This window comes from Physella acuta, unplaced genomic scaffold, assembly GCF_028476545.2.
Source record: "Physella acuta isolate Inbredline_101_S28 unplaced genomic scaffold, ASM2847654v3 ptg001769l, whole genome shotgun sequence".
NCBI classification, from domain to species: domain Eukaryota; kingdom Metazoa; phylum Mollusca; class Gastropoda; family Physidae; genus Physella; species Physella acuta.
In genome coordinates, this window is record NW_026733279.1 from 19,408 (window position 1) to 45,634 (window position 26,227).

Here is a 26,227-nt window from a genome sequence, read left to right on the forward strand (position 1 = left end):
CCAACACTAGTCCTTTAAGTAGTGTACCTAAAATCTGTTTATAAGTTCTATATTTTTTTTTAGATATTCTCCTTAGTAGTTTTTTTATTTGTCTACGTAAAACATTTTTAAATATCTACTAAAATATCTAAAAGTAGTTCTCTGTTCAGTTTAAAAAAAATATCTTTCCTAAAATTTCACAGTTTTCTTTAAAAATCTCAGTAGCGCTTTTAAATACACCACAAACTAAAGTCTAGAAGTAATTCTTTAATATTGCTAAAACAGCATATTTTACACAATTACATTCTTTCTAACTAATGTCCGTGTAGATCTTGCAGCTATTGCATGTCCCAAATCTTGCGAGTCCTCTACCTTGCATGTCCTCCATCCTTCATGTCCTCTACCTTGTATGTCCTTCATCTTTTATGTCCTCTATCGTGCATGTCCTCCACCTTTTATGTCCTCTACCTTGCATGTCCTCCATCTTTCGTCCTCTACTTTGCATGTCCTCCATTTTTCATGTCCTCTACGCTTCATGTCCTCTAACTTTCATGTCCTCCATCTTTCATGTCCTCTACTTTGCATGTCCTTGATTTTTCATGTCTTCTATCTTGCTTGTCCTTCACCTTGCAAGTCCTCCATTTTTCATGTCCTCCATTTTTCATGTCCTCTACGCTACATGTCCTCTACCTTGCTTGTCCTTCACCTTGCATGTCCTCCATCTTTAATGTCCTCTAACTTGCATGTCCTCTACCCTTCATGTCTACGCTTCATGTCCTCTACCTTGCACGTCCTCCATCTTTCATGTCCTCTACCTTTCATGTCCTCTCCCGTCTATAGCACCCCCTCCCTCTCACATGCTCTCCAATCAGGCTGGACAAAGGCGTGGTGTCTGCAGTCCTCCAGCCAATAGGTGGGGATGGGCGTGTCTTTACCCTGGTGATCAGAAGCCACAACAATATATCTTATGAACAAAGCCCATATACAGACTTACAAATTGAAGCTAAGGGTTCTTTATGTATGTAAGCCCTGCTAGGGGGGGATACCTAAAATCTATCCTTCTAGGCTTATCTAACTAAATACTGTCCGGGTCAGTGCAACCGTGGTGAAACCCACGGTGGTTATATCTTACCCTTAGTCTAAATAAAAAAACTACTAAAATAAAACAAAACTTTAGCAATATAATAAAATTTATTTAACAAAAAATATGGAACCAAGCTTATAAAAAAACTAGAATCTAGGTAAAACAGAACACTGGAGACATACAAAACAAACAGAACTCAACGGAACAAAACACCCAATTTCGGACCACCGTCCATACACCACATAAATGTGACACCGAAACACTTCAACACACAGGCCTCGACATCCTCAATGTCCCTCCCTGTCCACACACTACATTCGCGAACAAAATAACCAATACTACGCACAGGGAAATAGTCCCTAACACAACAATAACTAACATTCAGGACATCATAAAGCAAAGTGGAGCCACACTCCAAAACAAAGTTCGCATAAATAATAACATCAAAATATAAAGAAGACACAATAACTAGGCTATAAACCATTTTTAAAATCAAAATCATATCAGCGCCATAATAGCGGACTACTTAACTAAAAACCACAACAATCCTCAAAGGAACACAAAAAGCGACATTCGCCTTCTTAGTTACAAATAATTATAATAACAGATAAACACACTCCAGCCGCTCACATGTAGAAATGGGCTAAGCCATACTTTAACAATAAAAGCTAAAGTTAAAATATTTAAAGAAAAAAAAACACACCAAAAAACAAAACAAAACGTGTATTATTATATTGCTCAGAATATTAAAAAAATATCGCTACTTAGCCCTAACGCCTAGCACTAAACTTAACTCTGACTATAACCCCAATACTAACATTACCAGCGCTAATTATCATCACGGCGATTCAGACGGAGACGTATATTTGATTGTCACTGCCTTGCGGTGAAAATAAAAATAAATAAATAAATAAATAAATAAAATTAAGTTTCTTAAATTTTGTTGGTATCTTACGTCATCCCTTCAACACAAAATCTAACCCATACCCTGACAGTAACTCACTTAACGTAAGACCGTTGTTTTAGGGGTCCATTTGGAAAACGTGGTGAACTATACCTCCCTTTCACCCCCTGCCAACGCCACTGGGGTCCACAAGGGGCACATTACATTACCTTAATGGAAATGAGCCCTCGGTAAGTCATATGAAACCCTCCAGCCGCATCAAGCTCTCTCTTTATCGCCTCACTCAAGTGGATCCGTAGCGCTGTTTTAGGGGAAATAACTCAATAATTTAAAAAATACGGTTTTATAAAATTGAATGTTGCATTAGAAATAAACGGGAAATTTATAACTATTAAACCCCATGTTAAATTATAAAGCCTATTTCATGGAAAAACTGAATGTTACATCGGCTAAAGTCTAGACAACATAAGAAAACAAACAAACAAACAAAATATATAAAGACGAATAAGTGAAACTTAAAAAAGTAAATGTCGCATCAATGAACATGTATGGATAATAAAGAAAAGAATGATCTTATGAAGTGAGGCACGAATAAATGAAGTGAAAAGATTTAAATTGTAATGAAGCATGGGGCCGTGAAGTAGACCGTGACCACAAGCAGAGTTTCTTCCATGCATCTCTTCGGGGTGGGGGGGGGGAGGGCGGAGCCCCCCCCCCCGAAGAAAGTCTACCGCCCCCCCCCGAACGAAATGAAATTTATATAAAAATATATACTTTTAACAATGTTCGCCCCCCCCCCCCACAAGAAAGTCTACCGCCCCCCCCCCCCCCCCCGAAAATTTCAAGTGCGCCCCCCGGAGAAAAAAAGTCTGGAAGAAACACTGATCACAAGAAAGTTTAAGCATATTTCAATTAGCCTAACTTGAAGCAGAGACCAATAAAAGTATGAACCAATGAGAAGGCTGACTGAAACCCACGTGACTTACGTTGACCATTAGATTCCATCCTTGAGGCGATGTTGACCGTGTCGCCATACAGGCAGTACCTCGGCATTTTCTCACCCACGATGCCAGCAACTACAGGACCTGGGAGAGGGCGGAGGGGGGAAGGAGGTTAAGCTTGAGTACTCACGTCTGTAACATGTCAGTAGCATATCTGTCACCTACCTGTCACTCATTTCCTTGTCATTTACCTATCAACCTAGGGGAGAGGTTTAGCTTGAGTACTCACGTCTGTTACATGTCAGTAGCATACCTGTCACCTACCTGTCACTCACCTCCTTGTCATTTACCTATCAACCTAGGGGAGAGGTTTAGCTTGAGTACTCACGTCTGTAACATGTCAGTAGCATACCTGTCACCTACCTGTCACTCACCTCCTTGTCATTTACCTATCAACCTAGGGGAGAGGTTTAGCTTGAGTACTCACGTCTGTAACATGTCAGTAGCATACCTGTCACCTACCTGTCACTCACCTCCTTGTCATTTACCTATCAACCTAGGGGAGAGGTTTAGCTTGAGTACTCACGTCTGTTACATGTCAGTAGCATACCTGTCACCTACCTGTCACTCACCTACCTGTCAACAGGGATTAGAGGTTAAGCTCTTGTAGGCCTACTCACGTGTCTAGCCGAGTTACCTACTTGTCATTCAGAGGAGTATGACATTACCCTCTGCCAACGCCCCCCCCCCCCCACCCCCCTTCGATCATTACCTTCCAGATCAATTACCCCTTGTACATTACAACGCCTAAAATAGGCCTAAAAGTAGGACATTACCCCTGTCAATTACAAATTAACCATAACCTTAACCGTTATGTATTGTAAGGGCTAGGAAGGGATATTTTCTCATTGAGTATTTCTTATGTATTCTTTAGTCCTTTAACTTCTAAATATTCTGCATGTTTATCGCCACTATAATATCTACAATATTTATAACTTTCCTCTACACGAAGCTTCCACTTCTGCAAATATTTTGCTTCATAGGATTTTAAAAGTTTCACGAAATTAACACATAACAAATAATGATGATTACATAATTATAGCTTGTAAAAAAACCCAACTAAAAACAACAGGAAACATATAAAGGAGAATTAAAAACAACGACAAAAGACAACAATAATTGTATTTATCAATTCGATTGTTTTCATTATGATTGAACGTATTCTATGAATAATCATAAAGATAGATTGATTTTAAATTACCATTGTTTAACTTTAGACACACACGCACTTCGAGTGTGAATAAAGTGAGATAACAGTGTTAGCTTCAATGCTAACTTATTTTACATTGTTATTTCCCCTTATTCAAATTTTTTTTTAAAGGTTAGAGAAGGGTGTTAATTCTAGTCGCAGACCAGAATAAAATCAAGCTTACCCGAATATACTCTACATCAGAGGCGTAGCGACCCTTCCCGGCGCCCGGGGACAAACGTTCGATTTGCACCCCCCCCCCCCCCTGAAACTTTCGATTTGCACCCCCACTCAAACTTTCGATTGCACCACGCCCCTCAAACTTTTCAATTTGTTTTTCAAACCCATTTTGCCCCCCCCCCCCCCCCTTAAGGTCGGCTCACGAGGGCATATGTCCCCCCCCCCCCCCCCCCCGCCCCCCCCCCGCTACGCCTCTGCTCTACATACATGTCAGTTGATGTCAGTCACCTACCTGTTATTAGCCTGTCATTTACCCATCTGTCAGTTGCCTGTCATTCACCATCCTGTTGGTTGCTTATCACTTACTTCCCTGTCATTTGCCTGTCAGCTTCTATTAGCCACCTACCTGTCAGGCACATAACTGTCAGCCACCTGTCAGCCACCTACCTGAGTTCAAGCCAATCCTCAACTTCAGAGACTGGCTAGACTTGACACCTGTAGAGTCCACATACGGAGCCCTGACATCGACACTTATACTCAACAGATTTAGCGCCATGTGTGCGATCTGTTCTGCGTGGTTCGGGATTTGTTCGGGAATTCCCGCGGCCACCATGTAGGCATCGCCGATAGTCTCCACCTTTGAGGGAAATCCCGTTTTATATTTAGCTGCTGCAAATTTTCTAACTTCACCATTTAAGGCAGTGTTAATTTAAAATATTTTTTTAGCGCAATTTCCATACTGGCAAATCGCGTTTAATAATGCGTCATTTCTGGATGGATGGATGGATGTATGGATGTGTGGATGTGTGTCCGCAGCCTTTAAGTCGTATCTCCTCCTCAACGAAGCAATATCGAGGACTAGTTCCAAAGCAAATATGTTAAGCAAGTTCCAAGGATGATTGTGGGCCAAAAAAATTCCCGGAATTCCTTCCTGGATTTCCCGGAAAAGCCAAAAAACCTCGAACAAATGCAGTTTTTGCTCCATATCTCGGCAACCAGACCACTTAGCGACTTGAAACATTTACCAATCGATTCCTGCCATAATTTAGACCAATATTGCCAAAGAAAGTTTTCAAAAATATCCTTTCGTTCGGTCACTAAAATTTTTTTTAAATTATTTAAACTGAGCATCTTGTAGGCCTAGTTTTTTTTATTAACTGAGCATCGTGTAGGAGTTTATATTTAAAGGATGATATTTACAAAAAATAAAAAATAAAAAAATTGTTATGGATAACATAAGGAAATTGCGCTTAAATTGTCACTAGACTTTTTATTAACTTGTTTTATTAAGATTTCATTAAAAAAATGTGAAAAAAATATATGGTTAAAAGTAATGAAAAATTAACTAACCCCCCCCCCCCACCCCCCACCAAACACCAAAAAATACGCATTATCCACCAGAGCAAAACTACAACTAACAGTCAAATAACACACATCCTTTAGTTTTCTAAATAGTCTTGAAGTTGAATGCCCCGAGTTTTAAATTCTGAATCAGATTTGTTTAGATGGGTATGACCCAACAAATTGTGAAGTAATGGTACACGTGAACTTTAGCTTACAACATTTTTTTACAAGGAAGGTGGTCAGATTAATCAATGCAGATAAGGGTCAAGGCTGCACGTAGGATTATAATAGTAGGGCGATTATTGAGACCAGTGTTAAAATAGCGACACCCCACACCCCCTGTAAATAACGACACCCCACACCCCCTGTAAATAACGATGCCCTACACCACCTGTAAATAACGACACCCCACACCAAATGTAAATGACGACACCCCACACCCCCTGTAAATAACGACACCCCACACCCCCTGTAAATAACCATACCCTACACCACCTGTAAATAACGACACCCCACACCAAATGTAAATGACGACACCCCACACCAAATGTAAATAACGACACCCCACACCCCCTGTAAATAATGACACCCCACACCCCCTGTAAATAACGGCGCCACACACCCCCTGTAAATAACGGCGCCCCACACCACCTGTAAATAACGACACCCCACACCACCTGTAAATAATGACACCCCACACCAAATGTAAATGACGACACCCCACACCCCCTGTAAATAACGACACCCCACACCACCTGTAAATAACGACACCCCACACCAAATGTAAATAACGGCGCCCCACACCACCTGTAAATAACGACACCCCACACCCCCTGTAAATAACGACGCCCCACACCACCTGTAAATAGCGACACCCCACACCCCCTGTAAATAACGACGCCCCACACCACCTGTAAATAGCGACACGTTACACCACCTGTAAATAACGACGCCCCACACCACCTGTAAATAGCGACACGTTACACCACCTGTAAATAATGACTACCCTGTGGTGGGGGATGATTCCAATTATCTTTCTATCAGAAATGTCTGGTAGCGCTTTACCTATCACTGTCAAAGACAACAGCACCACTCACCTTGTACACCTGGTAGCTGTTGAGTACCAGATCAAATCTCGTGTACAGGTCATTGAGAAAGTTCAGGACCTGAAAAAAAACCACACATTAGGAGATTATGTCTCTACAAGAAAATTACAAGAGCAATATTTCCAGAAAGGATAATATAATATTTGAAAAAATATGATAGTAATAATAGTGCAAATTTTGAATTGTAAATAATGTAACATAATGAACAAAACGATTATATATGACTGATTGTTATGAGATAAGAAACTGAATTCTTGTAATAAGATAAGGATATGACTTTTTGTGGGGAGATAGTGAGATAAGGAACTGACCACTTGAGGTGAGATAAGGAACTGACCTCATGTGGTGAGATAAGGAACTGACCTCTTGTAGTGAGATAAGGAACTGACCTTTTGTGGTGAGATAAGGAACTGACCTCTTGTGGTGAGATAAGGAACTGACCTCTTGTGGTGAGATAAGGAACTGACCTCTTGTAGTGAGATAAGGAACTGACCTCATGTGGTAAGATAAGGAACTGACCTCTTGTGGTGAGATAAGGAACTGACCTCTTGTGGTGAGATAAGGAACTGACCTCTTGTGGTGAGATAAGGAACTGACCTCTTGTGGTGAGATAAGGAACTGACCTCTTGTGGTGAGATAAGGAACTGACCTCTTGCGGTGAGACCATCCCACAGATGGTGGTGAAGCCCACGATGTCGCTGAAGAAGATGCTGACGTTGGGGAAAGATTCGGCTGGAACCTTCTCACCAGAGACCAGCAAGTTGATGTATTTTCTGGGGAACCAAGTGCATCAACATAGCACGTAATGAGGGGTATAACCATTGGACTATCGTTGTGTGGCGGTACAGTTATACTATGGTCGTGTGATGGTACACTTGGAGTATTTGATGGTACAGTTATACTATGGTTATGTGATGGTACAGTTGGACTATGGTCGTGTGATGGTACACTTGGAGTATTTGATGGTACAGTTATACTATGGTTATGTGATGGTACAGTTGGACTATGTTCGTGTACTGTCAAAGTTTCGCTTGACCATCTTAGAAGTTTGCATTGCAGCTCGTTATTGCAGCGTTAGTTTCTATACGTGTTATTTTTTTTTTGAAACAGGAGTCACACGTTTAAGCTGTCGGCTGTGCTCTCCAAACAACGGGTCACATTGACATGTTGTTCTATCAACTTTCAACAGTTGAATCAGACCAAAATATTTTCCTGCGATTTCAACAGCGAGCCGCACTTAACTTTGTCTGAGTGCAAAATGAACATGTTGTTCAGACTGGGTATCGGCTTTATTGATTTTCAGCCAATGTTTTTCTGCTGTTAAAATATTTACCTGTTTGTTCATAGGCCTAGTCGTGAAAGCATCATTTTGTGCTTCAGTTCATTATAGTTTCTAAAACGTGTGTTGGTTATCATGCTTATGTTTGTTAAAATGTTTAAGCGATCACTATAGCCTTGTTAGATACGTGTTGGTTCAATAAGAGTAATATGTAGCACACTCACTGAGGGATGACCTCACAGAGGACCCTCAAGTACTTGACCTTCTCCTCCTCCAGCCTCCGTGTCCTCTCCTTGACCGTCTGCTCCAGCTGCTCGCCGTACTTGTGCATGATCTGTTCGATCTTGTCTGAGACTGACCTGACAGGTGCAATACAGGTGTGTACAGGTAGGTTTATACAGGTGTGTACAGGTATGTTTTATACAGGTGTGTAAGGTAAGTTTTATACAGGTGTGTACAGGTAAATTTTATGCAGGTGTATATGTTAGTTTATACAGGTGTGTACAGGTAAGTTTTATACAGGTGTACAGGTAGGTTTATACAGGTGTACAGGTAGGTTTTATACAGGTGGACAGGTAGGTTTATACAGGTGTACACAGGTAAGTTTTATACAGGTGTACAGGTAGGTTTATACAGGTGTACACAGGTAAGTTTTATACAGGTGTACAGGTAGGTTTATACAGGTGTACATGTAAGTTTATATAGATGTGTACAGGTAAGTTTTATACAGGTGTGTACAGTTTAAGTTTCACAGCTATACACATGTAAGTTACATACAGTTATAAACATGTAAGTTTCATACAGGTGTACACAAGTAAGTTACATACTGCTATACACATGTAAGTTTTATACAGGTGTACACATGTAAGTTTCATACAGGTGTACACAGGGAAATTTGATACAACCGACTGATTTTGATCTGACACACACTGATAAACACACAATTTTTGGTGATTTAACCCCCAACTCCATAAAAACATCAGAATTCCCTCTTTAATTTACCTTCACAGAGTTTTAGCCTCGCCCTACCACGAATTTAAACATTAGTTTACACAGCCACTCTCGTATTTTTCTTAGAATAAGCAACTCATTTTGGACATGAAATTCTTCATTTCTCTTTACCCCCACATCGAACTGAAGTAAAACTAGTATATAAACCCCTTCTCCCCTAATATGTACAATGTCATTTATGGATGACCACCTTACCCCCCTTTCGTCCAATGTCCAAATCTTCTGACAATCTCTTCTGCCGTGGGTCTCGTGTTCGGATCTTCTGACCAACATGCACACATCAGCTTGACCATTCGCACCTCCTGATCGTTCGCCTTTGATACAGCGTCTTGATTAAAGCTGATACAGAATAATGTAAAGCAGACATCTACAGTTGCTATGGTAAAAACATGATAGTAAAATATCAAATTCACAACATGTGCTAATTCAGACCAATCAGAAGCAGCCTCTTACCTAAAGTTGCTTCGCGGTACATCTAAGAAATGGTTTGATTGGCCCTCGTTGTAACTATCATTTTTAGAGAAGTTTCCTGGCTGTGGAATTTCCGGTCGGAAGACACAGCGACCGGAAGCGGTGTGTCTAGCCGGGGAAGCCTCGCTTTCAGCACCAGGGTCAGGGGGAACCACTCTCTTGTTCCAACAAATTTGAAAACCGTGCTTGTTGTTTGAGGGACTGAGTGTCTTTAATGGAAAAACTGCAATAAAAACGTGCAAGTAAAAACGAAATTGTAACTAAGAACTACAATACAAATTAATTCTCTTTGAGTCTTTCCGTCTTTCTGATTATCTCTCCCCTTACCTCTTCTCTCTCTCTCTTTCTCGAGGGGGGGGGGGGGAGAGCACTTGACTTGATATTTTCAGGGCAGCGGACTACATTTTCCGGGGGGGGGGGGCGGACACTAGTTAATATATGTTTTCTATATAAATTTTATTTCGTTCGGGGGGGGGGGGGGGGGGAGGAGGGGTAGACTTGAAGAAGAGATGCCTGGAAGAAACTCTGCATGTAATTATAAGGAATTTTAAAAGATATTTGTCTTACCTGAGTTAAATTTTAGTTTCTTCGCACTTTTGTCTTGCATTAGGCTGAAACGTCAAATCATAATTGACTTATTTAAAAAAAACAATTTACTTTATTTTTACTTATGTTATCATCTATATAAAAATCTATCATGACGTTTAACATAGATTCTTGTACTAACTGTTTCTCCCTGCCGCTCCACACACTGTGTCTGCCCGATTCAAAGTCTTCGTAGGGGTACGCATGTTCTGACTGGCTGTTGATGTTACTCGCGGTGAAGACGGAATCGTGTCGGTTGTCTTGAAGCTCAGCAAACTTCTCTGGGTGTCTCACAAAGTTGATCACCTCTGAAATACAACCCGTAGTCACTTTAAGAAAACAGAAGAGCAAACTAACATGATACCGTTTTTAACTGTAAGTAGTTTTTTAACCATCCTCATCCAGTCCGTCTCCTTACCTTTCCTCTCCGGCTCCTTACTTTTCTAATCCGGCTCTTTAACTATCTAGTCCGGCGTCCTTCCAATATATTCCGGCTCCTTCCCATTCCTCTCCGGCTCCTTATTTTTCTAATCCGGCTCTTTAACTATCTAGTCCGGCGTCCTTCCAATATATTCCGGCTTCTTACCTTTCCAATCCGGCTCCCGTCCCGTCTTAAGATGGTCCTCAGTACAGTAAGGTTTCCTCTTGAAGAAAATCTCGTAGAGAATTATCCCATAGGCGTAGATGTCACCTTTCTGGGTTCCAGGTCTTGGGGCAGTCCTCAGGTGTTCTGGTGCCGTCCATACTTGTTCTAGGGGAGAAAAGACAACATAAATCCTAGCGTCCATTGGTACACAATTCCTAGCGTCCATTGTCCCACAATTCCTAGCGTCCATTGTTACACAACGCAATTCCTAGCGTCCATTATTCCACACACACCGTGTTCACTTTATGTTGCAGTTCAAATTTCAGTCTTCACAGAGGACAAGTACAAACACTAGAGTATAATCTGCTGAAAATGTTATTAGATTTGTTGTGCCAAATAATTCTCATAAGGCATAGGGACGATAAACAGATTTTTGTTTTTCTTTTAGAGAAAGCTGATAAGACTGTTCTCAACTAAGTTTGGTAAGTTTCATGCTATTTAAATATTTTAAATTAATTTGTGTTTTAAATGTGTTTTTATCACCATTGACTAGGACTGACTAGCACATAAATATCCGTTTTACTTACGGAACCATAACTCCGGGTCTGCTTCTGTTAAGATTGTTGTCTCCCCTTCTCTAAACCTGGGCGTGTCAATGTCCGTGAGTTTACACACCAGACCACTGTCCACCAGCACGTTGGAAGATTTCAGCCGTCCATGGACGGTAAGATCAGAGTTATGTAAGTAGGCCAGACCCTGGGACAGACAGACAAGTGGTTAAACTATGATGTGAGGCAGACAGACAAGTGGTTAAACTATGTGTGAGACAGACAGACAAGTGGTTAAACTATGATGTGAGGAAGACAGCAGACAAACAAGTGGTTAAACTATGATGTGAGACAGACAACAGACAGACAAGTGGTTAAACTATGATGCGAGACAGACAACAGACAGACAAGTGGTTAAACTATGATGTGAGACAGACAACAGACAGACAAGTGGTTAAACTATGATGTGAGACAGACAACAGACAGACAAGTGGTTAAACTATGTGTGAGACAGACAGACAAGTGGTTAAACTATGTGTGAGGCAGACAGACAAGTGGTTAAACTATGATGTGAGGCAGACAGACAGACAAGTGGTTAAAATATGATGTGAGGCAGACAGCAGACAAACAAGTGGTTAAACTATGATGTGAGGAAGACAGCAGACAAACTGTCAAACCAGACCGTGGAACAGACAGCAGACACACAGCGACACAGCAGACATTTGGTTAAGCCTCGGTCGGAGGGCAGACAAAAGGTGAACTAAAGACAGAAATTGGATCTCATCTGCAGACGCAAGTAAGTTGGTTTTATAGGCACACCATAGCGAAACCGTGGGCAAATGACAACTGAGACAGAGTTTCAATTTAAAAGTCTGAATGTTGCTGAGTATGTGTGTGTGTGTAAAAGTGCATGTGTTATATGTATGTGTTTGTGTATATGTATGTAATGTGTCTATGTGTGTACATATTTGTGTGTTGCCCCCCCCCCCCCTTCCCCCCTCGCCTCCCGACTCACCCTGAGCAAAAGACAACTGAAAAATAAATTCCATCTGAAAGTTGCCCGAGTGTATGTCTGTGTGTCTGTGTGTATGTCTGTGTGTATGTCTGTGTGTGTGTCTGTGTGTATGTCTGTGTGTATGTCTGTGTGTGTGTCACCCACTCAACCTGGCAATATCCTGAGCAAAAGACAACTGAAAAATAAATTCCATCTGAAAGTTGCCCGAGTGTATGTGTGTGTGTATGTCTGTGTGTGTGTCTGTGTGTATGTCTGTGTGTATGTCTCTGTGTGTGTCACCCACTCATCCAGGCAATATCCTGAGCAAAAGACAACTGAAAAATAAATTCCATCTGAAAGTTGCCCGAGTGTATGTGTGTGTGTATGTCTGTGTGTGTGTATGTCTGTGTGTGTATGTCACCAACTCACCCTGGCAATATCCTGAGCAAAAGACAACTGAAAAATAAATTCCATCTGAAAGTTGCCCTAGTGTATGTGTGTGTGTATGTCTGTGTGTGTGTATGTCTGTGTGTGTATGTCACCAACTCACCCTAGCAATATCCTGAGCAAAAGACAACTGAAAAATAAATTCCATCTGAAAGTTGCCCGAGTGTATGTGTGTCCCTGTGTGTATGTCTGTGTGTATGTCTGTCTGTGTGTGTGTCATCAACTCACCCTGGCAATATCCTGAGCAAAAGACAACTGAAAAATAAATTCCATCTGAAAGTTGCCCGAGCGTATGTGTGCGTCTGTGTATGTCTGTGTGTGTGTCTGTGTGTGTGTATGTCACCAACTCACCCTAGCAATATCCTGAGCAAAAGACTATTGAAAAAAAAATTCCATCTGAAAGTTGCCCAAGTGTATGTGTGTGTGTGTATGTGTATGTATGTCTCTGTGTGTGTGTCACTAACTCACCCTAGCAATATCCTGAGCAAAAGACAACTGAAAAATAAATTCCATCTGAAAGTTGCCCGAGTGTATGAGGTCCATGAGACTCCCCTTAGAGCTGTAGGACCAGACCAAGCAGACGTGCTCTGGCTGCAGACAAGCTCCAACAAACGTGTTGATGTTCTGGTGCTTCAGACTCCGCACCTACGGTTGAAGCACACGATTACTGACATTATTAAACTACATATCAGATAAGAGTATAGCAGGAACGGCCGATAATTTGCAACGTTCCTTTTTCATTAAACTCCAAATAATCGGGTTCCAAACTTACTGCGTTTTCCTCAGAAGCGTAGCGACCCTTCCCGGCGCCCGGGGACAAACTTTTCGATTTGCACCCCCTCTCAAGATTCCGATTTGTACCCCCATCAAACTTTCGATTTGCACCCCACCCCCTAAAGATTTCGATTTGCACCCCCCCTCTCAAACTTTCGATTTGCACCCCACCCCCTCAAGATTTCGATTTGCACCCCCCTCTCAAACTTTCGATTTGCACCCCACCCCCTCAAGATTTCGATTTGCACCCCCCCTCTCAAACTTTCGATTTGCACCCCCCTCAAGATTTTGATTTGCACCCCCCTCTCAAACTTTCAATTTGCAGCCCCCTCAACATTTCAATTTATTTTTCCAACCCATTTTGGCGCCCCCTAAGGTCGGCTACGCTACTGGTTTTCCTTGAAAACCTAAAAAATTTCTTGGAGTGCCCACAATCCCGTCATATGTAATATATGCTTATATCTTTCACATAAAATATGCAAAGTATTCTAACCGTAAAACTTATGGGCAGATGCTGGGTTTAGTGAAATACCAGGTTTAACATTTCGAAAAGCATCAAGGCAAGGAGAGCATACCCCTGCTGGGTGGTCGATGCACTGCTAACGGTATCCTGGGTAGACAATTCGTTTGGTACCACTTTTTCAAATTATGATAATTTAGTGTTTGGCATATTAATTAAGTAATACTTAAATTTCAATATAAATAAAGTGTTAGCTTTGGATCTAGTCAACAAAGCCTGAATCAAAAGGGAATGCCTTATCCAACCAACCTCTATGAAATGAATTTCATCATTTATAATAAACTTTCTAATATTTTAAAGTTCAGTGTTAATAAAACGAATAGCCTTCAATTTTAGAATGGAAGTTATCAAAAAAAATGAATAAAACCACAAAGTTTTATATCTAATATTTAAATATAATGTTTTTAAAATAAAAAAGCAATGATCCTTTTTAAATACTTTTTAAAAATTGAATTACTCCTTATTTCTAACGACATTTGAGAAAGTTGTTATCGGTTGTTTCCCTTGGTTTTTCATCCATTTAAAATAACGCACACACTTTTTTAAAAACAACTGTTTCTGACTTCATATTCTGTCTAAATATATTAAACACATATGCAATGAAATATAATATTAATTATCAAATATATATTATGAATATGAAGGCTTTTTGACTTTATACGAACATTTGAGGTATCTTTTATTGTGATTGTTGAATTTAATGCAAAAAAAAAAAAAAACAACAAAAAACGCATACAATTATTTTGTCGTTGAGAGAATAATACACATATGTTTTAATAGCCAACTAGTTAATTATTTGCATTCCAGCTGAAAATAAACTTTTCGCTTAAATGTGACATTTTTACTGGCAGCAGTTCTGGCACTGTATGACAATCTACAGCCCGTAAATAAATGTTAAAAGTTTACATTCATCACGTTACTTCTGATCACGGGCGTAGCCAGGGGGGTGGGTGCGGACCGCACCGGGTGACACCGTTTAGGGGGGGGGGGGTGACACCAAGGCAAAAAATAGCAAAATATATAGAAAAAAACTTTAGGGGGGGGGTGTGCAAATCGAAAGTTTGAGGGGGGGGGGTGTAAATCGAAAGTTTGAGGGGGGGGGGGGGTGTAAATAAAAAACTTGAGGGGGGTTGCAAATCGCAAGTTTGAGGGGGGTGGGGTGGGGTGCAAATCGAAAATTTGAAAGTTTGTCCCCGGGAAGGGTCGCTACGCCTCTGGGGGGGGGGGGTGACACCATTAAGTGTCGCACCGGGTGACACCCGACCTCGCTACGCCACTGCTTCTGATGCAGTGTATGTAGCACTTAGGTCAATGTAATACAGTCTGTACAATTTTAAAAATAAAAATGCAATCTTACTTTAGAGTTCAAATAACTTTTAGGTGACATTAACATGAAATAGTCACCAAGTTAAACCCCGGAAAATTTATAAGGGGCCTTAACCCTAGGTTGAAATTTTCATTGTGAATTATTTCCCCCATCAGATTGAATTAACGCCACGGCACGTAGCAAGGGAAATTATAAAATAAAGAAATACCAAGATTTAAAAAAGAAATCAAAGCATTTATATTAATGTCAAATTACACTACAGTAGGTGAGGGGGAAGGGGGGGGGGGGGGGGGGGGGTAAACCGATAAAGGGGGACAACTGTGATTTTTCCTGTGGGCCCTATTTTTTTCGGGTAGAGCGGCGGGCAGATCCACGCCTGACCACAAATGACACGACAATAAAGTAGAAGTGAAGTTTATTTAGCGTCAACTACTTCACATAGCTTTACAAATTAAAGTTCCCTTTCAAACCTGACGGTCTAGGACTAGTGAAGTACATTTCACTTGTTTCTGTGACCTCGGCATACAAATTACTCGGCCTTTAATAGCTTGTTTATATATTTAGTTTATATTTTTAATAACGTGTAAAATTTAGTGAAGTTCCTAGCTTATTTGTAAACCATATAGATCATGCACTGCTTCTAAACTTCGAGTTAAATGTGAAAGCCTCTTTTGTATCTATAAAAATAGTTTGCATTTATCTCGATCTTATTTATAAAAAGCGTGAGAATGATATTAAAACTTTTATATGATATTTCATTTTCAGGAATTATTTGCACGTTTTAAAGTATCAGATACATTGATAGTGTGAGTATTTTAGATCTTTTGTATAGCAATGCAGTTCCAAAGTATCGATTACTCGTGATAGTGTGAGTATTTTATATAGCAATGCAGTCCCAAAGATCTTGAGATACTAGCAAGTGTTTTTTTACTATGTGGTGTATCCAGAACTTATTAAAATGGCACGCAAGCCGCTGACTGTACTCAAATCTTTAGGAAGAAACTTGACCTATGATGTCACTGCCAATAATTATTAGACTGCTCCCTCCCCTGAGGCTCATATACTGCCCCCCCCCCCCCACACACACAAAGCAGGTATACCGTCCCTGCCCCATCCCCCGAATGAAAAAGAAATATATCTAGAAAATATAAACTTTAACCAATGTCGGACCGTCCGCCCCCCCCCTCTACCCCTGAAAATTTATTTCGTCACCCCCTCCCCCTTTGCCGTAGAAACCCAGAACCTAACGCTTAAAGAAATGGTACCTTCCTAGTCAGTAAAGATTTTAATTAATGATCTTAAGATAGTAAAAAAAACAACAGAACGACAATACCCCCCCCCCCACATGTTTTTTTATGTAAAACGTGTACACTCTACTCTATTATTACTTCACACAATGCAACTTCATGTTAAGGATTAATAGAACCGTAACAGCTGAGAAACGTAAACGTTGTGTAGGCTACACGTTAAATGGAAAAATTAAAGTACATCAGATTAGCCGTACCATGTTTAAAGTACATCAGATTAGCCGTACCATGTTTAAAGTACATCAGATTAGCCGTACCATGTTTAAAGTACATCAGATTAGCCGTACCATGTTTAAAGTACATCAGATTAGCCGTACCATGTTTAAAGTACATCAGATTAGCCGTACCATGTTTAAAGTACATCAGATTAGCCGTACCATGTTTAACTCTCTCTTGATGGCACTGGTCACGTGGACGCTGGTCTTCTGGATGAACTTGACGCTCCACACGCCCTCCACGTCCATCAGCACAACTGGACAGTGGTAGTGGTCAGGGTGGTCTAGCCGTGACGTCATACTTGTAGCACCGGAAGTGATGCTTTTTCTTGATAAAGCAGTCCGCATCTGATGAATATTAGTAAACGACTGTTAGTTATTTCAAAATACAAAGGCGCGGGCGAGTTCGATAATGGAGTAGAGTTTACCTGTTTCTGTTACCTCGGCAAATGAAGGGATAATGTGGTCAGCACTATGCCCAGCCGCCTTTACTTTACCTAACGTGAGTTAGGAGGTACCCATCAGAGCTGGGTGGACTCAGGGATGTTCTACTGACTTGAACACGGATTCGAACTCGTGATTTTAGCAGAGTAGCGATCTACCAGTAGGCCACGCCGTCCCATCAATCCATTAAACTCACGGTAAAATATTTTTAAAATATTTTTCCCTAACGTGTCCAAGAACTGTTACACTGCTAATTATAGGTAAAAGTTTGACTCCAATAGTTGATACAATTCTTTCTATTGTCCAAATCATGATAATTCCTCACCTACCAACGTGTACCGCCATACACTCGTAAGTTCAGCATGATTATTATTTGTGTAAATATTATCATCACATTTTACTGAATTCGTGTTTTAACAAATAACGTTTTTAGTCTATTAGCATCTGTCCAGCAAAAATCGATACCTAATCGATATCTGTGAGTTTCACCTACGCACATCTGCAAGGCAGGTGTAATCTTTTAATTTCGGCTTACCATTTCGTGTGGTGAAGTAATCTTTTAATTTCGGCTTACCATTTCGTGTGGTGAAGTAATCTTTAAATTTCGGCTTACCATTTCGTGTGGTGAAGTAATCTTTTAATTTCGGCTTACCATTTCGTGTGGGGAGTCTGATGGATCTACCAGCCTCGTTCTGATGTCCTTCCAGTGTATCAACCAGTCTGTGCACATCTCCTTTACAGATCTGGTACGGAAAATTCGGGTGTATAAATTTTTACTGATCTATGGCAGGGAGAATTCGGGACTTATATATTTTTGTCATGGAGAATTGGAAACTTTAAATCTTAACAGACCTATTGCAGGGATTCCGATTTTAATCTGAACTCAAACGTGGGGATTAAAACAAATTGGGGTTAAAATATAATCGGTTTAATGGAGACACTGAATCAAAACACAAACTTTAATGTGAGTTTCAATTAAAAACAAAATTTATTGTTTCAGTTTCTGTTAGAGTTTTGGCTTGGTCGCACTGCATCGCACCAGGGCATTTTTCTACCGGGGTCAGAATTAGGATTAGGATTAGCGTCGAGATAGAGATTAGTCTCTGTAATAGGTTTAGGGGTAGAATTAGGGCCTGTTTTATGAATTATATTAGTTATCGTAGTTCCATAAACATTGATTGGATCACTTCTTTCTTCTTCTTTGTTATTAATTTTTAATGTTGGAAAGGATTCCTTCCAACACAATTAAGTAGTAACTTGTTATGCGCCATATAGGCCGTTCATTCCGATTTCAGCCTGCTTTTCTTTTTGGATTTGCTTTCCAAACCAAGAATACGCTACATGGTAGCAGTTGATTAATGTCCCCAGCTACCGAGTCTCATCTACCCTAGGGTTCGAACTCGAGACTTTTCGGTTTAACAACCAGGAGCTTTACCGACTCGACCACGCCGATCACTAACTAAAACAACATTAATATAATGAAAAGTATGGGACTGACCAACCTCTTCCAGTAGAAAAACCCAAGTAGACCAACAACCATCAGCAGAAGTAGAGCCACGGTGCCAATAGTTGATCCCAGTGTGACCACAAAATGGCTGTCGTCTGGTAGTTTAAAATATACAATTAAGATTTAGGTTAGGAAAACAATGTTAAAATATGTAGCATACTGGTTAATATAACGTGTTGCAATGGTACAGTAATGATAGATACAACTTCATTATCAATAACAAAACCCTCAGTCCCCAGCTTCCGTCAACATCCCAGAATGCCATACGAACCCTTCAGGGGACAGAACTCGTTGTTCCAGCCGCACGCCTTCTTGCCAGACGGTGGCGTCCTTGACCCTCCTGGCCAGATCACGTGGTTGGGTAGAAACAGGGGCGACGACCAGCTGTGGACAAATACATACCAATCTAAAAAACATGTTTAATAGCTTGATTTGGGCTTGAGTCAATAGGACGTCCCTGAGCCCACTTAGCTTTAATGAGTACCGGACGCAAAAAATACCCTCTAAACTATTCTCAATAGCGCTCATCAAACATGATCAACCAAGAAGCTCACATGACGTATTTGACTGATGACTGAGAACCACAGATGGCTTACTTGACTGACGACCTAGCCACAGGAACATAGCAACCATCTTGTATGTTGTGGAGCATGAATTGACCTTTCCTTGACCCTGTTGCGTCGAGGTCAATGGGGTTTACCAAACCTGGGGGTAAAATGGTTATAGCAACTTGAGTTACGCTATTTAAATACAGTGACTTCAAAATGCGCGCATATGATCAACTACTTCACATTACAACATAATTATACAAATAATCCCATAGACATATTAAGAGTCGAAATATCCGTTGATTTTTGATTAGCTCATTCAAATAAAACTAGAGGAATATAGTAAATCTTTACGTAACCAAAGATAGGTCAACAATGAGAAAAGGAACCAGACAACATCGAAGTTTTTGTCACTAAATCACATGACACACATAAAAACTGATGTAATTAAAGTTGCTCTCGTTATCGTGTTATGAATATTTTGTTTATGTTAAATTAATCTGGAGTGATTTACCTTGAAAACTGTTGTTAAATAACACTTGCAAGGCGTTCGCAGTATTATGTGAAACTGGAAGAGACAAAAATATTTCTTTATTATATATATATATATATATATATATATATATATATATATATATATATATATATGTGTGTGTGTGTGTGTGTGTTTTAGTAGTGTGTACTAAACATACCCGACATGCCAGTCGCATAGTCTTGACTTAAGACAAAAGCTCCTTGAGTTAAGGGAATTCCCAGACTGAGACTTGTGTTGAAGGCAGTCGCCACTAAAAACATGGCGTCAGACAGCAGTAGTGGGTTGATGCCGTACTGGTGAAGTAAAGTATTGATCACTGACATAACTAGAACATCAAGACCGCGGTCAGTAGTACATTTTTGACAACTAAGTTTCTATGGTTGATACTAAACCTTAGAAGGAGCCAAACTAAAATAATTAATTAAGACCTGGTAATTAGGACATCCATGACTGACGTTAACTTCCGGTAGGATACTGGCCAGGAAGTTCTTGAACTCTGGACGCTCTGGAACTACGTCATAAGTGATGTCCATCATACCTAAAGTATAATTAATTTTTATTAAAGCTTAACTTATAGTATTAAAAAATGCATAAAAACGTTAACAAGCTTTTATGTAATAATACACCAAAAAGGAGAAAATAAATGATTTATAAATACTATAATTCACTACTATTTAAATAACTATAAAGAAAAGCGCGGGTCTCTTCCTAATATTAGTAAAGGTATCCAATAGATAACCTGGTGACCCACGTTTTCTGTATAGCTATTAAAATAGTTGTGTATTATTATATATTTAAAGAAAATCATTTATTTTCTACTTTTTAGTGCATTATAACATAAAAGCTTGTTACTAAAATGTTTTTATGCACTTTTTTCAGTACATTAAATTTTTTGTTTACAATAGAGTTTCATGACAATACTGCACTATTATTCGCGCACTATCATGTTAATTTGTTGCGCAATAGTGCGGAATAGTAGTAAAAGGCAGCCTACTAATTTCAGAAAATAATAATTAATTTATTAAAAAATATATAGCCATTTAATTAATTCAAATTTGATGTCAGATATTGATCCACGTGCCGAATTTTAGAGAAATTCAACAGTTAAAAGTGGCCAAAATTTCGCTCGTTCGTTTTGATCCAGACAGATAGACAAAAAGACAGAGGAAGCAGTTTAAAAAAAAAGCTTGTAATAAAAGCTTAAAATAAAACCGTTTAAAAATTAATAAAAACACGTAAGCATTGTAATATTCATGAGTAATACATAAACACACATACATACACATGCATATATGATGTAAATGATTTAGGTAGGGTAGCAAAGTAGTGCTATACAAATTGTGGAACCATAAGTGAAACCTATTAAAGTGTTGATGTAAATCCAGCGTACATTTAACTTAATTATTCACAAATGGCTCATTCGTTCCACTGGCGATTTCAATTATTTTTCCTTTTCTGTTTGTTGTTTTAGCATGGTAGAGAACAGCTTTACACAAACCTCAAGCTCAATAGCTATTTGGATGGTGCGCGTATGTTAGCGACCGATAGAGTAATTTCCCTTTGCATTTTCTGCATCGTCCAATGAAACCTCATTATGACATCAACTTATCGGGTTTTAGAATAAAACGACGTGTTTTTAAACCCAGGGTCAACTACGTGACCGTCACAGCGGTCACATCTAGTCACGTCTACGTGACGTATCAATGTCAAGGATGTTCTGGACTTTTTCCTCATGGTAACCTTCACCTTGGCTATGTACACAACCCAGACAGGAAGCTGCCCCGTAGACATGCTTTTAAAACTGCACTCGATTTCATGCGGGTAGTTTACATTAACATCCTTCTGTAATTAGAGTTGTCTACCCTTCGTTGTAGTACATTTACTTAACGCCCTTTGAGAGTGTGTTAAAATAATACTGAATGGCTCGAATTTTACCATATTTGTTTTTATTTAAACTAAACGTTTAGGAATGTATTTTTAAAAAATGCATAAAAATGTTTTAATAACAAGTTGTTATATAATTCAGCACTAAAATGGAAAATCATAAATGATTTTCTTTAAATATACAATAATACACTACTATTTAACTAGTTGCACAAAAAAGCGTAGGTTTATCTGTTGAATACCTTTACTAAAATTTTAGAAGCGACCCATACTCCGCGTTATGTACTTTTATAAGGTGCGAACTCACCGTTTAGAAAGGTGGCCTTCATCAGCTCGCTTTGGTTGTGTGTCCCGGCAAAGTCAATGGCCACAAAGGCGTTGTCGCCATTGGTCAGTTTCGCTTGGTGGGCTCGTCTCATGAACTCCATCACGGCGTCAGGGTACATCAGCATGACGTAGACTGATGGGATAACATTGTACATATATATATATATATATATATATATATATATATATATATATATATATATATATATATATATATATATATATATATATATATATGTATATACCTCTAGTGTTAAAAATATCTATCAAGTGTCCACTAAAGTCTATAATGATGTACCTATACCCACTTCTCACCTACCTGTGCCCACCTCTGATATACCTACAGCCACCTCTGATATACCTGCCCCCACCTCTGATATACCTACAGCCACCTCTGATATACCTACACCCACCCCTGATATACCTACACCCACCTCTAGTATTGAGCACCTCCTCCATCAAGTGTCCACTAAAGTCTGTAGTATTGATGTAGTCCACACTAAACAAAGCCAGACGTCTGACCGTCACGCCCATCTCACTCAGGGAGTCCTGTGTACACGGATGATAAAACTTTGGTACACTCGACACATTTATTTATTCTACCTGTACCCACCTACCTGTACACGGAAGATAAAACTTTGGTACAGTCAACACATCTATTTATACCAATACATTTAACTCCTTTACACGCGGTTATATTAGAGAATAATTTCTTGTTCATTCTGATCGTCCAAAGCGTACATAAGAAATTTAGCTGCAAGTAAATACATCTATTGTAAATCACATATTGTCCTGTGTATCCCTCCAATGTTCGTACACCATTCTTGTTTACAAGACTTCATGCGGCGGACTTATACGTGATATTTGTTGGAGAAGGTTGTTTTCCCGAATGGGACACATATCCAAATGGACACTTGCCCGAATGTGACAAATATCCGAATGGACACTTGCCCGAACATTTCGGGAATAAAGAAACGAATCTTTGATGCTAATATAAACTCAGAATTGCTGTATGGAGATGAAATGTGGATATTAACCATCCTCAAAATTACGTCACTGACCGCCTACCAATATCAGACGGGTCCTAGAATGGAACCCTTAAGTCAAACGGAAGAAAGCCCGACACAATCTTATTTTACGTCATGATCTTAAGGCAGACACCATCGGGTTAGGTCTAATCTAGCATCAGTCAGAGGCAATGGTCCATGACAGAGCACTGAACTAAATTAGCGACCGATGATGAAATACCCAGAAAACATTGCCTCCTCGGGCGTACCAAACTCAACCCCCCCCCCATCAAAATCCTAGTTCTAGCATTCTAGCTATTGTTTATACAAGTAACATTGTTTTAAAGTACATTATCCGTTAGTTTGAAAACACATCTAGCAAGCATATTTACAAACAAGTAAAGAGTATTTATTCGTCCAGTCTATCCGTAGATATAAAAGAAAAAAAAAGCCCCAGTCGCCACCCCCTTCCCCCACTTTCTTTTTCTTACCTTCGAATAAGTCATGCTTATGTATTAACACGGATTTAAACCTTCTGTATTGAACTCGCTAATTAGAATACGTTCTAATTAAACCTCCGACGCCTTCGATTATTTCCCTTATTTGGCTGCTCATCTTTTGTAATTAAAAGTGCAAGGAGATTAAAGATCATCATACCGCGCGGTCCTGTTTTAATGAAAAATTAACAGCACGACAAATAATCCTACTTCTGAACGAATCACATACTAGTTGTTTGTAATGGCATTCTCTGCTGGACTACTGGCAGTTGTAAAATTTTATGTGGCAGCCTAGTTATGTGAATCCATACAACGTTCACGTGACTACTACATACTTAATATATTGATTTTTTTTCATACATTTTTAATGCCAGAGTGGATGACGTAGGAAAACCACTGCAGCTACATCCAAATACAACTTCTGATTAATTTATTTTAACGGTTGATTTAATGGGCGCGTTTAGCGCGGGTGGCGATAAACAGTGTTTCTTCCAGACTTTTTTCTCCGGGGGGGGGGGGCACTTGAAATCATCGGGGGGGGGGCGGTAAACTTTCTTCGGGGGGGCGGACACTGTTAAAAGTATATATTTTCTATATAAATTATATAAATTTCATTTCGTTCGGGGGGGGGGGGGGGGGGGGCGGTAAAAATTTTTCGGGGGGGCAAAGCCCCCCCGAAGAGATGCCTGGAAGAAACTCTGGCGATAAACGTCTGCCAACATTAAGATTGTTCATGTTGGTAGACATGATGTTTTAGCCGTTAATATTTGGAAGACATCAGGTGGCTAAATGTTTTTAAGACAGAATCCTGACCTTGACCCAAATCCTAACATTGACCCAAATCCTAACATTGAACCAAATCCTAACATTGACCCAAATCCTAACCTTGACCATAATCCTAACATTGACCCAAATCCTAACATTGACCCTAATCCGAACCTTGACCCAAATCCTAACCTTGACCCAAAATCCTAACATTGACCAAATCCTAACATTGACCAAATCCTAACATTGACCCAAATCCTAACATTGACCCAAATCCTAACCTTGACCAAATCCTAATATTAACCCAAATCCTAACTTTGACCCAAATCATAACATTGACCCAAATCCTTAGACCCAAATCCTAACATTGACCCAAATCCTAACTTTGACCCAAATCATAACATTGACCCAAATCCTAACTTAGACCCAAATCCTAACTTTGACACAAAACCTAACATTGACCAAAAACCTAATATTGACCCAAAACCTAACATTGACCCAAATCCTAACATTGACCCAAATCCTAACTTAGACCCAAATCTTAACATTGACCTAAATCCTAACTTTGACCCAAATCCTAACCTTGACCCAAATCCTAACATTGACCCAAATCCTAACATTGACCCAAATCCTAACCTTGACCCAAATCCTAACATTTACGCAAAGAAGCTTCCGTCAGAAAAAATCCCAACAATCGAAGCTATACTATGTTGATCTAAAAGCCATTTGATAAGAACCAAATAAAGGTCTACCATCTTCTATTTGATCAGTACACTTAAACTGGGATCTCTACAACACAGTGCTGTTAGAAAGGTCTACCATCTTCTATTTGACCAGTACACTTAAACATGGTAATCTACAACACAGTGCTGTCTTGAAGAGCGATGTCATGAAAAACTGACCTCGAACTCGGTAGCTGTTTCCTGCCAGACTGGCGTTGCCATGGTAACCAGCGTCACCCGGTCCCAGTTGTAATAGTTCAAGATGGCGCCGAGAAAATATTTCAGAGTTGCGTAACTTGGAATGCTTCGTCCGAATGTGGGGTACTAAAAGCGATATAAATGTAAAGTGTTTGTTTACAAAAATATATCTAAAATATATCTAACTAAAGTTTTGTATTTGATAAATAAAAGTTTTTAGGGATTCTTTTATAAGTTACAGTTTGTTCTAGTCTATTTTAGTCGTTTTGGTCAAGTATGTTTTGGTCAAGTCTGTTTTGGTCAAGTCTGTTTTGATCAAGTCTGTTTTGGTCAAGTCTCTTTTGGTCAAGTCTCTTTTGGTCAAGTCTCTTTTGGTCAAGTCTCTTTTTGTCAAGTCTCTTTTGGTCAAGTCTCTTTTGGTCAAGTCTCTTTTGGTAAAGTCTCTTTTGGTCAAGTCTCTTTTGGTCAAGTCTCTTTTGGTCAAGTCTCTTTTGGTCAAGTCTCTTTTGGTCAAGTATCTTTTGTTCAAGTCTGTTTTGTTCTAGACTGTTTGGCCAAGACTATTTTGGTCTAGTCTCAAACATTATTCTAGTCTAACCTATTTGAGTCTAGCCCAACATCTCCAGCCTGTACAAACCTACCTTAATTTTGTCATCGAATGCGGAACTCTCGCATCCATATGACGCCATAATGACGTCAAAATACTTGGCCAGCTGACCCCCTGTTTGGCAGACCTCGTCACAGATATGACCTGCAGTTAACCATGAACACAATGTTAACCCTTGGTCTACATTAGGATGTCATACACGGGCATTAGTCGTGGGAACAAACAATTATTTTTCTTTTCTATATGAGCATATATATATATATATATATATATATATATATATATATATATATATATATATATATATATATATATATATATGTTTGTGTGTGTTT

The 26,227-nt window shown here is 39.6% G+C and overlaps 1 protein-coding gene across 1 annotated transcript; it reads right to left on the reverse strand.

Moving 5' to 3' along the window:
• Nucleotides 1-628: 628 nt before the first annotated feature.
• On the reverse strand, nucleotides 629-22,221 carry LOC131930412 (atrial natriuretic peptide receptor 2). Its single transcript, XM_059286878.1, has 21 exons — nucleotides 22,077-22,221; nucleotides 20,341-20,423; nucleotides 20,043-20,178; nucleotides 19,399-19,507; nucleotides 19,074-19,186; nucleotides 18,794-18,897; nucleotides 17,014-17,199; nucleotides 13,177-13,353; nucleotides 11,307-11,475; nucleotides 10,720-10,884; nucleotides 10,276-10,441; nucleotides 10,116-10,159; nucleotides 9,531-9,771; nucleotides 9,273-9,416; nucleotides 8,291-8,425; nucleotides 7,437-7,560; nucleotides 6,779-6,847; nucleotides 4,785-4,974; nucleotides 2,954-3,052; nucleotides 2,177-2,268; nucleotides 629-915 (listed from the first exon to the last, which is right to left on the reverse strand). Exons 1-21 carry the CDS (start codon nucleotides 22,219-22,221, stop codon nucleotides 814-816), a joined length of 2,793 nt encoding a protein of 930 aa, XP_059142861.1. The 3' UTR covers nucleotides 629-813.
• Between the last annotated feature and the right edge of the window lie 4,006 nt (nucleotides 22,222-26,227).

Excerpts from the sequence above, each read along its gene's own strand:
- LOC131930412 (XM_059286878.1), bottom strand. The coding sequence starts at position 22,221 with ATGCTGATGTACCCTGACGCCGTGATGGAGTTCATGAGACGAGCCCAC. Across the intron at positions 11,476-13,176 it reads TTGCTCAGGATATTGCTAGG|GGTCTGGCCTACTTACATAA; the intron begins GTGAGTTAGTGA and ends TGTCTGTCCCAG. Across the intron at positions 6,848-7,436 it reads GGATGGTCTCACCGCAAGAG|GTCCTGAACTTTCTCAATGA; the intron begins GTCAGTTCCTTA and ends GTTTTTTTTCAG.